This window comes from Drosophila navojoa, chromosome 2, assembly GCF_054131105.1.
Source record: "Drosophila navojoa isolate 15081-1374.11 chromosome 2, UAZ_NAV_1.0, whole genome shotgun sequence".
NCBI lineage: Eukaryota > Metazoa > Arthropoda > Insecta > Diptera > Drosophilidae > Drosophila > Drosophila navojoa.
Window position 1 is genome coordinate 16,103,858 of NC_142890.1, and position 12,492 is coordinate 16,116,349.

General features: G+C 41.5%; 4 protein-coding genes and 1 long non-coding RNA gene across 5 annotated transcripts in view; all 5 read right to left on the reverse strand.

Annotated features, from left to right (window-relative positions):
* Positions 1-12,492, reverse strand: part of LOC149092187 (uncharacterized) — a 78,119-nt gene that overhangs the window by 15,850 nt on the left and 49,777 nt on the right. The gene's annotated exons all lie outside the window — the stretch shown is intronic.
* Positions 2,817-4,163, reverse strand: LOC115562199 (uncharacterized). Its single transcript, XM_030383204.2, has one exon. The coding sequence runs from the start codon at positions 3,802-3,804 to the stop codon at positions 2,878-2,880; it is 927 nt and encodes a 308-aa protein (XP_030239064.1). The 5' UTR covers positions 3,805-4,163; the 3' UTR covers positions 2,817-2,877.
* Positions 7,146-7,794, reverse strand: LOC108659442 (neo-calmodulin). The gene has a single exon (XM_018112367.3). It carries the CDS (start codon positions 7,691-7,693, stop codon positions 7,241-7,243), a length of 453 nt encoding a protein of 150 aa, XP_017967856.3. The 5' UTR covers positions 7,694-7,794; the 3' UTR covers positions 7,146-7,240.
* Positions 8,771-9,584, reverse strand: LOC149092188 (calmodulin-related protein 97A-like). Its single transcript, XM_089265416.1, has one exon. The coding sequence runs from the start codon at positions 9,304-9,306 to the stop codon at positions 8,857-8,859; it is 450 nt and encodes a 149-aa protein (XP_089121542.1). The 5' UTR covers positions 9,307-9,584; the 3' UTR covers positions 8,771-8,856.
* Positions 9,449-10,105, reverse strand: LOC108659440 (uncharacterized). The gene has a single exon (XM_018112365.3). It carries the CDS (start codon positions 9,947-9,949, stop codon positions 9,449-9,451), a length of 501 nt encoding a protein of 166 aa, XP_017967854.1. The 5' UTR covers positions 9,950-10,105.

The following is a 12,492-nucleotide window of genomic DNA, read 5'->3' on the forward strand; positions in this document are numbered from 1 at the left end:
CCTCAAATGTTAATGACAGAGGCCCCAGGGTGGCTTCATTTATGAATTCCCTGCGTATACTTAATATCGATAAGTGGGTGGCTAAACCATTCAATTGGGTAAATGTTACTGAAAGTTCTGTATCTGTATCTGTATCTGTATCTGTATCTGTATCTGTATCTGTATCTGTATCTGTATCTGTATCTGTATCTGTATCTGTATCTGTATCTGTATCTGTATCTGTATCTGTATCTGTATCTGTATCTGTATCTGTATCTGTATCTGTATCTGTATCTGTATCTGTATCTGTATCTGTATCTGTATCTGTATCTGTATCTGTATCTGTATCTGTATCTGTATCTGTATCTGTATCTGTATCTGTATCTGTATCTGTATCTGTATCTGTATCTGTATCTGTATCTGTATCTGTATCTGTATCTGTATCTGTATCTGTATCTGTATCTGTATCTGTATCTGTATCTGTATCTGTATCTGTATCTGTATCTGTATCTGTATCTGTATCTGTATCTGTATCTGTATCTGTATCTGTATCTGTATCTGGTTGTTATTTAATAGACAGGCACAACTCAACAAGACGTTGCCCCGTCTTCAATCAGAGCATCACATCACACACACACGCATACAGAGACGAGTTATGTTATTTGCGTGCTAGCAACAAAATGTGATTCTTTTGCTCAATTTTTATGAGCTGACTGTCACGCCCACATGGCTCAAACAATTGGCGCCAGTTTGTTTGAATTTCAGCTAGCAACTCGTAAATAAGTATGTATTTTGCTTTTTGCCGCAATTTGTTGACTCAAACAACATCAGCAACAACAGCAACAACAATAATAATAGATTCTCAGTTACGGTTTCGGGTTTCATTTTTATGCAGAAAGAAAGTGCGGGGTAAAGGCCCGAAATTTTTATTGTCCAGCAAAAAGCGAGGAAATACGCATGAAATTAGATTTGCTTCATCGAATTGATTTCATTTGTTTTGATTTGTTTCTGAAAATACGCAAATTGGATACGAAACATACACCCACGCAAACGCCCGCACACCCGCACACCCGCACACACACACACACACCCACATAGAAGTGGCTGCCTGCCATGACTGAAATGAATACATTTTGGTCAAATGGCTGAGATTCGACATTCTCATTGTCGTTGAGTTAGGGGCGTTGACAATGGGGCGTTGCGGTTTATGTTGTCTGAATAGAAAGGCAGTCAACCCCAACGCAGCACCGCCAATAGTTCGCAATACACAAAGAGTGAGGGAGGGAGGGAGAGATAGAGACAGAGAAGCAAAGAGAGTGAGAGAGAGGGAGTGTCTTTTCGTCTGACTTTTAGTAGTTTTTGCTGCTGCTGTCGCTGCTTTCGCTGTTGGCAATTGAGTGATCAACACTTGGCGCTTGTGTTGGTTGGCATTAAAGTGTGAGTATATATACATATATATAGTCACACATAAACATGTATATAAATACACATTCAACGGTCGAAAAACAGTCAGTGATTTAGGCCACATGCGGCTTAATATGCCAAGCATTAAGCCACCGGAATCGTAGCCAAAACGAACCGAAAAACAAAACTCTTACCGCTCAATCAACTGGCCAAATCCGCAAAAGCAAAACCCTTTTTTGCCCCCTGTTGGCATGTCCATCGTTCTGCTTGGGGGATTAACAGATCAGCGGCTTAAGCGACCCACGAGCCAACGAAAATGCTTGGCCTTTAAGTGCTTGTCCGCAACTTTTTTGGAAGTCCCCGAACAACTTATTCAGGACTTTGCACTTGATGGCCCAATTAATGACACTCCAAATATGTATTTGTTCACAACTTTTTTGCAAATGTATTTTTTTCGAAATGTTACATACATATATATGATTTATTTTGCCTCATTATAAATAATAACAAATACTCTGGCAAACTGTCCAGCCAGCTCTCCCGCAGTACCCATTGAAAAACTACAAAATATTGAAAACGTGCACAGAAAAGGAAACTTTTGGGTGCCACGCCCTGTCGCAATCCCATTACCCGCAAACAAGGGGCCCTAAGCTGACAAAAAGTCTGTCAAAACTTATAACGAAATGGCTTTGGTCAAATTGTTTTATTGTCCCTTTGCGTCCTTTGTGGCACCACCTTCCCAGCATCCTTCGGGCGTCGCCCACATTGTTTGGCGCTAAAAACTCTCAAAGGATTTCCGTACGGCCAAAACAACATTTTGGCTTATAGAAGAGTCGCATTTCGCATTAAATTACCATGTTGTGGGCTGGAACGCCGCCAGACATCTCAATACATGCTTAACAATAATGTGACCATGGACGGCACATAAACGAAACCTGATTGCGAGCCATATGGGCGTAATATAATAAAAGAGAATATACATACACATACATGTACATATATGTATGTGTATAAATAAAATATTCAATTGATTGATAGGAAGATTGTTAACTGCTCTCAGCTTAGATAAAGAACTGCAAAGTAGAACCTGTGAGTGGAAAGAGGATAATAGTTGAAATTTTTATAAGATATAATTTTATAAATAATAGAATGTATAGTAGGAGAAATTGCTCATATTATATGTGCCTAAAGAATAGATGGAGTATTATTATTATTATAGATTTTTTATTTGCAATGCCTCTGGTGCTACCAGCCCATATTTAATTTTATGCAGATATATATAATTCCATTTGGCATAAACATAAAGTTTAAACTGCGCTCAACTAATTTTAACAGAATTCGCTTGCAGCAGGATAATGATAAAGCATTAAACATAAATAAGATTTACAAATTTAATAAGAGAATTTTAATTGAAGGATTAGAAAATAGAAATATATATAGACAAAAATTCAGCTGTAAACGCTGCGCTCAACTTCCAATTACTGCTGCAGTTGTTCATGCTGCTCCTGCTGCTCCTGCTACTCCTGCTACCCCAGCTGCCGTTTGTTGCCGTTTCCTGCGACGCCTGCTTCGTGCCGTGCGTCGCTCTCTGGCCTTTTTGCGTGCCTCGGCCGCGGCACAGAACGCTTTGTACGCCGCCTTTTTGATCTTCTGCAGCTCGTTGCAGTAGTCGAGATGCTTTTTCCTCAGCATTTCGATGCGTTTTCGGGCCACTTCCGCCAGCTGCGTCTTCTCGTCTAGGTCCTGCTGAGCACCGGTGGCGGTCGCTTTGGCGTGATTGAGATTCTCCTCGGCAATCTTCAGTCCGTGCTGCATGGCCGTCATAACCTCCTCTGCCTTGCTGGCCGACATCGCGGCGGAGTTGAGATTGGTCTGGGCACTGGCAATGCACTCCAATTCCTGGCGCAGCACAGCCTCCGCCTCGACTAGCTCTGCCTCGAGCTGCTCCACCACCTGCTGCTTGCCGGAGAGCGCTGCTTCCGCCGCCTTGGCAGCGGCATCGGCCCTATCTGCCAGCTGCTGCTTGACCATGTGCGCCACCTCCGCCGCCGCCGACTGCTGGGTGCCGAAGGCTTGCTCCGCGTCGCAGGCGGCCTTCTGGGCGATGTTCGTAGCCGATAGCTTGGCATTTGTGCGTCCTGCCCCAATGTCGCACTTGCCACCTGCTTTCGAGTTCTGCATGTCGGTGGCTGTATCGCGGCCTGGATCAGGGTTGCTGCCTCCAGGCGTATCGCACGTCTCATCCATTTGGTCCATGCTGTGGGTGAGCCGCTTCTGATGTGCGTGGCTGCGGCTGTGCAGCAATTGGGGGCGCCGTTGCTGCAGAGGCGTGGCAGCTGTGGCCACCGGGCTTACGAGAAACTGGAGTAGCCGCATTAGCAGGAACAGGTTGAGGGCCCGGGTCAGCTGTGTAATGCGCATAATTACGTGAACCTTCAAAGTTACTGCAAGTTTTCCTTCCCAGTTGCCGCTCGAGCATTTTCACATTTCAAGTAGTTTGCCAAGTCAACTTTCAGAATGGAAAAATAAAAATGTTACACACCGTCAAAGTAGGCGGCGGCAAAAAGCGCCACAAACGTTGCAGCGGGAAATGGAAAATCACCCACAGTGCATAACTTTTCCACGCAATTTAACGCAATGTTTCCTAAGAGCAGCGAAGACACTTGGGCTTTCCCTTGCAACTTGAAGTCAACTGACAGGTTGGAAAAAAAACTGTACGTATGTATATGTGTGTGGAAAGTACGTGCCAGACAGCCAGCACTCACATATATGAGAGAGAAGAAGAAACTTGGAGACATCCATGTATTGGGGCTTAAAGTGACATAACAACTATATTCATATTTTTTGATTTGTTATAAACTTATTTGTGTAAATAGAAATATTTTGGGTATACAACAATTGTTTGTATAAATAAAAGTGCATAAAAGAAAATATTACAATATTTAAATATTTAATATTTTTATTTTTATTAAAGATAAATATTTATTTGCTATTAAATACAAATGTCTACACAAAAATATTTAAGAAATGTAATTAACTATAATAAAATTAGTACTAAAGCTTAATAGTTTTTATTATACAAATTTTAATATTATAATGTTATTAATAAAAACAATAATAAATTATATAAGTATATTTTATTTTATTTTATTTTACATTATTATTTTTTTGTACATATATTTAATTTTGCATACTTTGTTATAGTTATTAATACAAATTTAAAAAGATATATATATATATATATCCTTTATTTATTTGTTCGACATTACACTTAGCATAATATTAAAAATAACTTCTGCTTGATTATTAAAATATAAGGTATTTTATAACTTATCATCAGGAAACTTTTACATATTCCATTTAAAAAATTGATAATCATCTATAACTATTTACTGTTTTTTTTTTTTTTTTTTTTTTTTTTTTTTTTTTTTTTTTTACAATGGATAGATGAAAATGCTTTTGCATTTTAAAGCTCTTGTCTATGCTCATAACATTTTATATTCTAATCTCATTATTGGCTGTGTGTGTGCAGCTCAGCTCAAGTTATTTCACGCTTTACAACACTTAAGTTTGAGCGTGTTTACGGCGCCCAAATGCGTTCGCCTGAGATAGTTGGCCATTTCTTTTTGGGCTCTAAAATTAATTGGGTCATCAAAGCCGCAGCGGCTTTGCCTATCTGCAACTGTTTTGTGCTGTGAGCGTCCGTTGGTCTCGATAAGCTATCGGCCTTATCGAAAGGGTCGGTCCAGCTGTTTGTTAGCTCGCCAAGTCCCCAGACGATGATTTGAGCCTCCATTTGTGCGTTGATCTGTTAATCCGAAAAGGGTAACCGCCGTACGAAAAGTAGGCTTAGGCATATGATTGAACGACAGCACTTCGTGTTTTTAGTAGTCGTAAAAGAGGTTGGGATTCTGGTTGGTGCGATGCGCCTACCTTCGAGAACAGCTTCGAAGGTTACTCAACTTGATTGGGATTTTGGGCTTTGCCAGTTTTCACCACCAATTAACAGGGAATCGTTGCAGGCTCTAAAATATTTAACTGAAGTTGAGTTACTGCAAATGGACACTTGACAACCGCTGCTGGCAGGACTCGGCTCTTGCCGTTGCCCTTCGCCCACTCCCTGCTCCGCCCACTGACCGTAGTGCCAAAAACTCATTTACTTGCATCTCTTGTTGCTGCCATGTGGCCTTTGCACATTTACAGAGTGCTCGACGCGTCCTTCTGCTCGTACTCGTCCTCGTCCTCGCTATCGCCTTCGCCCTTGTCCGTGTCCATGTCACTTGCATGCGCCTTTTTGCGTGGCCAAGTACATGTGCAGAAGTGTCCCAAATGACACTCCGAGCTGGCGTAGGTGTATGAGTGTGTGCGTGTATGTGAATTGGGTGTGGCAAAAAACCGCAAAAAATTCTACATGAAATCGATGTGCACGAACATTTTTGGTCGAAAAATTGCAATAAGCATTCACGAATCCGAAACACGCTCTAAATAGTAGACCCCATATTTTCATATACCCCTTCTTATGCTTCATAAATAATATTAAAATAAAAGTCATACATAAAGCAGCTTAAATTAAATCTTTAATACTATTTTAAATCTTTTTTTTCATTTACAAATTATTTATTTTAGATAGATCATTAAAAATGTTTGCAGAGTTTGTAGAAATAAATGAGAAAACACTCTCATTTTGTTTTTGAATTTAAATTGCGAATGCATCAAACTTACATCCTGGACTTAATATTCAACTGTATGCTCGATTTCCATTGCATCTCATTAATGTCAAAATATAATGACCCCATGCTGGGGCTGTCATCCTTTATCATTGGAATGCTCTGACAGAACCAACTACAACAACTAATGAACATCTACACCAACAAACACACACACACACATAGAAATTCAATTTCCTTTGCCAGTCGTTGGACCCCCACAAATGGCATCTGTTGTCATGCTGAGCCCCAGAGCCTCTGTCTGTCGGGATATAGTCCACATTCCCTAACTGCACTCTGCATGCCGCTCTGTCTTTGCAGCTCTCTCTATATGTATCTCTATCTCTCTCTCTCTCTCTCTCTCTCTCTCTCTCTCTCTCTCTCTCTCTCTTTGTATGCATATTATATTTATGGTCTAGCAGAAGTGCTTATTGATGCTGCATCTGAAATTGAAATCTGAAATTTTTCCTTTATATTGTTTTTGGATTTTGAGTTCGTTTTTTTTTCTTATTTTGGACAGTTTACACGCAAAGTGCATCGATTACAGTTTCAATGTTCTTGGAATTCCAATTAAGCAGAGCTGGCATTTTGTTAAACAATATGCAAAACTGGCAGCTGGCCGGACGACCAGTCAGAGCTGCCGTGCTCTGCCCTGAAAACGAATAAAAAATTGCAGGCTGAAGCCCTCTGCGAATTGAGTCAAGGGAAGCCAGGGTAGAATTTAATTTTGACGCATAGGTAAATTGAATACAAGCAACAGGAAAATTGCTCGCAGGCCGCAAAGGTGCTCTGCTGGCAGGCATTCCCAGCCCGGCCACATACAGCACATGGCATCGAGTTTTTGGACTTGCATGAAAAGTCTCTCCCAGTTCTCGACCACAAGAAGTGAAACATGAAATTTACGCAAAAGCGAGCTAACAATGGAGTGAAGCCAAGCCAAGACAACCTGGCTGAGTGCACTCGAGTTCCAGTTAACTAATATTGCTCATGACAATGTGGTTAGGCTCTTTGAACTTTGGCTGAGGTATCATCAAAGAAACCGCAGACTAAGGCATGTTCGGTTCAGTTAATTTACTTAGTGCTTTCATTTGAGGCTGCCTAATTGGCAACGAATCTATCATCTGAGAAACAAATATGCCGAAGAGCAGCTGTTATTTCGGTGATATCATATAGACGAACTCTTCGAAGTTGATTTTGCCATCGCCATCGAAGTCGGCCTCCCGTATCATATCATCGATCTCCTCGTCGGTCAGCTTCTCGCCCAAATTGGCCATCACAAAGCGCAGCTCGGCTGCACATATGAAACCGTCCTCGTTCCTGTCAAAGATCATGAATGCCTCCTTGAGCTCCTCGTCTGAATCAGTATCCTGCGCATGTCTGCACATGAGGCTACAGAATTGCTCAAAGTCGATTTGCTCCTTGCCAGTGACATCAACATCGTTCAACATATCCTTCAGTTCAATATCGGTGGGACTACTGCCGAGTGATCGCATCAAATTTCCCAATTGCCGAGAGTTAATCACGCCAGAATTTTCCTTATCGAAAAGAAGAAACGCCTCTTTATAGTCTGCAATTTGCTCTTCAGTTAGGTCGGCCAAATTCATTGTTGAATCGTAATTTAATACAGCTTATTCTATTGACAAATTTGAGTACTAATCGAATTATGTTATATTTGATATTTAAAATCAGCTGGACAGATTCTCTGCGCCAACTCAGTCCCAGATACTGTTACGAGAAATAAGTTGGATTGTGGATGAAACTAGGCTGAAACAGTCCTGGATTAATTCTTATATTTATTTGCACACAGGCTTCGGACGACTGAAGAAATGCTGCCGCAGCTGCCCTTTATATGGGGCGCCTTTTACTCATAAGCGAAGTTGCTCTCAAATACTCAGCCCGACGACAGGTAGAGATCGTGTCGGTTGAGCTTTAAGTGACCAATGAGAGCGCTCTCTGCTGCTGCAGGCATTCTAGCTTCGTTTTACTTGAATATAAATACCGAATGAGCATTGCTGCATACATATAGACAACTTAAACGATCTTCTGTGTCTCTTTCCTTTTATTATATTTATTTATATTTAGGCATATGATGCTTAAGTATATATATAATGAAATGTTGATATGCTAAACGGCTTATGAACATTAATATTTATAATTATTAGATAGCACAGACAGCAGTTTCTTGTCTTATATAGTTCTCTTAAGGCCTAGGACTTCTGCATTGTCTGCTTTCATTTCTGGCTCTTCTCTGAATTGAGATAACACTGCATATCTGTACTGTTTGTCAGCACATTGTGTGAGCTGAATTTTCAAACTATATACTACAACGTGAAGCATAGCATAACAAGGATTTGGATAATTACATATATATGTTTATATGAAGAGAAATATAATATTTATATATCGCATGTGTAAACAAATATGAGTTCTGTAGTCCAGACTGCTCGACTAGGGGAACCCTTGAACCTGATATTCTATTTTAAATTTTCTCTACAGACACACACACACATACTCTATCTACTCAGTTCGTCCGCCTCCTGCCAGCTATATAAGATTTCACAACACTATCATATATTCCAGTTCAGTGTGTTCAAAGTATAATAAGCATTGCATATAATGAACTTGTGGCTACGCAACGAGGTCAATCACACACACACACAAACAGAAGCGAGCTCGATTAATATTTGCAATAGTAATTTTAATTTAAGAAATTTTCGTAATTAGCTTTAGAAAAAGATGAAATAAAAAATGAATTGCTAGAAAGATTTTACTTTTGAGTTATCATGTAGACAAACTCTTCGTAGTTGATTTTGCCATCGCCATCGAAGTCTGCCTCACGTATCATGTCGTCGATCTCCTCGTCGGTTAGCTTCTCGCCCAAATTGACCATCACAAAGCGCAGCTCGGCTGGAGATATGAAACCGTCCTCGTCCTTGTCAAAGATCTTGAATGCCTCGCGGAGCTCCTCGTCGGCATCGCTGTCCACCGACTGCTTCGACATCAAATTGCAGAACTCAACGAACTCAATCGAGCCATTGCCAGTGGTGTCCACCTCGTTGACCAGATCCCTCAGCTCGGCATCGGTGGGATTCTGTCCGAGCGAGCGCATCAGATTGCCCAACTCACGCACGCTGATCATGCCCGTGTTGCTCTTGTCAAAGAGGGCGAACGCCTCTTTGTATTCGGCAATTTGCTCCTCAGTCAGATCTGGATTCATTGTCGGATCTAATCGTAAGGACTAGCAATTTCGTATTTTTAAACAGGGCACGTTGTATCCAAATGTATGAGTGACTATTGACTGTACGGAATGATTTCGAACTTTCAAATAGTGAAAGCTGCTTCGCACCGCCTGCTCAGCTCTAACGTTCGCTCATCATGGTGACGAAATCCCTGTAAATGATGTTGCCCTCGGTATTCGAATTGGCATCCAACACAATCTGGTCCAGATCGTCCTCATCCATCTCATCGCCATATGCGCTCATGATGTGCTTGAACTCGTTCTCGTGTATCCAGCCGTTATCCTCTCTGTCGAAGACCTTGAATGCCAGTATTACCTCATCCTCCGGCGTCTGGCCCTCGTAGCGCACGGACATGATGTGCAGAAAGTCGCTCAGGTACAGCTCATCCGTACCATCGGGATCGTATTCATTGTAGTAGTCCTGCAGCTCATGCTCAGGTGGATTGTGGGCCACTGCATGCATTATGTCCTTCAGCTGCTTCATGGGTATAATCCCTGTGTTATTGGTATCGAACAGGGAGAACGCCAGCGTCAAATCGGCCTCCTGCTCCTGGTTCAGACTGTGCGTCCGTATGATGCGCTCCTCGGGCGGCGGCGTGGCAAAATCAAATTCCATTTCCATCTTGAACGGGTCTCCAAAAGGGTGTCACGACTAAAAGGTTACTACTATTAACTATATTCTAAAATTTGGCTGAAGTAAATTGTGAATTCTTTTTGCACTGAAACTTTGTAAATATTAAGTTAAACTGAAATCAATTGAGACTTGGATCTCTGCCTACTCGAAAGGGGAAAGAGTAAGAGGAAGAGCATGGGAGGGCTAAGAGAGCAATTCTCAACTAACTATAAAGCAATTTGCGCAGCTAAACTAGATCTAGGTTGAGCACATGTCGACCCAGCTTAATGCAATGCCATAGTTCATATATGTATATAAATATTTGTCCAGTTTAGCATGCAGGACTTCTACTATAAATAATCGTTTACCTCTGCTGCCCGAAGAACATATGCAAATGAAACCACGCAATCCCATCAGAGTTGCTTGTTGTTGTTGCTGTTGTTGTTGTTGGTTGTGTTGCCTGATTATGCCCCGATTATGGGCGAGCGAGGGCCTCGGTGAGCTGTTGCCCTTAGCACATGCAAACTCAGTGGTCGCATACCTCTCGACTCTGGACTCTCGACCCTCGACTCTCGACTCTCCACTGTTGTGCTATTGCTGGTGTTGGGGCCGAGACCAAAGCTCATTCATAAGCTATGCACAGAAATTTTGACAATGGCCATCGTGTGGCCACCTATACAGGTGACTTTCCATTAGCAACGGTTTCAATTTTGCATAGTTGTGAGTGCACATTGCATTCCAGCTGGAGACAAGCCGAAAGTCATTTGCAGCCAGAAATTATGTAAATTGTGCAATTTGGATTTTACTCATTGGACCCAATAGCAGAAACAAGAAGACCACTAAAAAAAAAAACGCCATTACATGAGAGAGAAGGCGGCACGTAATCGAGCAGGTAGCGAATACCTGTCCGAGAATGGCCAAACATTTTTAATTAAAAATGTAATTAGGAGAGCAACTGAGCAAGGCATATTTGGGGGAGAAAATTGCGTAGAAAAAATGTTGCCTAAACTGCAAACGAGAGAAGAGGCAGAGATAGCGACTTGAAAAGCCCAGAAACTTAAGGTGTATATAGTAAGAAATGTATGTATACTTGTTATCATTAAACATGGGAAATCAGTTTATAATGGTAGCTTTACCATAATGTGAGCGATGAAGAGTAGGAGAATTAGATCCTCGCCAACTCAAAGGGGGGGTGGTAGGAGCAAAAGCATGGTGAGCAAAGAGCCATTATAATTATTAGATGATTATATACATTGTATATATTATCATTGAAAATGGGATGACTGGATGTTATGGCTAAATGTAGGTAATAGAGAGCAGGAGACGGAGCAGACGTGGCACATGTGAACAGATTGCTTGAATAGATATTATAAGAACCTCTCGCTTCTATCATCGATAAGCAGCATACATAAAATGTGTGTGTGAGAGAGTGAGAGAGAGATATATATATATAGAGAGAGAGAGAGAGAGAGAGAGAGAGAGAGAGAGAGTGAGAGAGAGAGAGAGAGAGAGAGAGAGATAGAGAGAGTGAGAGAGAGCTTCGCACTGCAGTAACTATACAGACTCTATCTATGCGAACCAAAGTTCTGCTTCCTTTTTACCTCTTTAACGCCCGACTGCAACGTTCTTACTTGTTTTGACATATTTATTATTCAATTCCAAGCAATATTTAGCTTCATACTTAAAGATATTAAAGTCTGCACTCGATTTTGAAGAACTAAACAAAAGTCTTGGTTTTTACAAATTTAAGTGAATTTTATAGTTTTACTTTATTTTGTATCCCCTTATCATACAATCAGCTAATTGGATTATACTGTAAATATTCTGCATGCAAATCAGCAAAGCTTCTAAAAAATAGCGTGCAAAACTCGCTTCATTGTGTTAAGAGTAATGTCGGCTCTCGAGGGATTAAACGTAAGCACCTTCATTATCGTCGCAATGCACCACCTGAGGGTATGAATAGAATCATTCGCATTGATTGACAAATTCAATTTCTGTGCAGTTGGTTAAGTGGATTGTGGCTACGTTGGCGGTTTTCTATTTTTGTTATAATACAACCCACACCACCGCCAGCACCACCCGTTGTCAACTTGCTGCAGTGAAAGCGCGCTGCTCGATTGCATTCAGTGCCGATTTCAATTAAGCATATGAAAGAGGCGCTCGGCCACACAATGTGGCACCCGGCAACAATTGAGTGGGCATGGCCGCAGAGCTGCCCATTGGCTGCTATCATGTCGGGTCAGTCATTGTCAGTGGGTCGGCAAAGTAAGAAGAAGAAGGTGAAGAGAAGAGGCAACTGGGCGCCAGAGCGTTTTCAATATGCGTTTTTGTGCCTCATATTAAGTGTGCTTGCGTGTGTGTGTGTGTGTGTATGTGTGGCATGTATTGTGCTCTTGTTGAGGCATGTGAATGGCTCTCTGCCTGGCAGCGGTTGCACATGCTTTTGGCCAAGCTGTTGCCATATTTGGTTTGTTAATCTGCCTTTTGCCGCTGAAGCAGCAGCTGCCGATTTTCATTAAAGGCAGCGAGGCAAGTGAAGCTTTGCTTTCTTT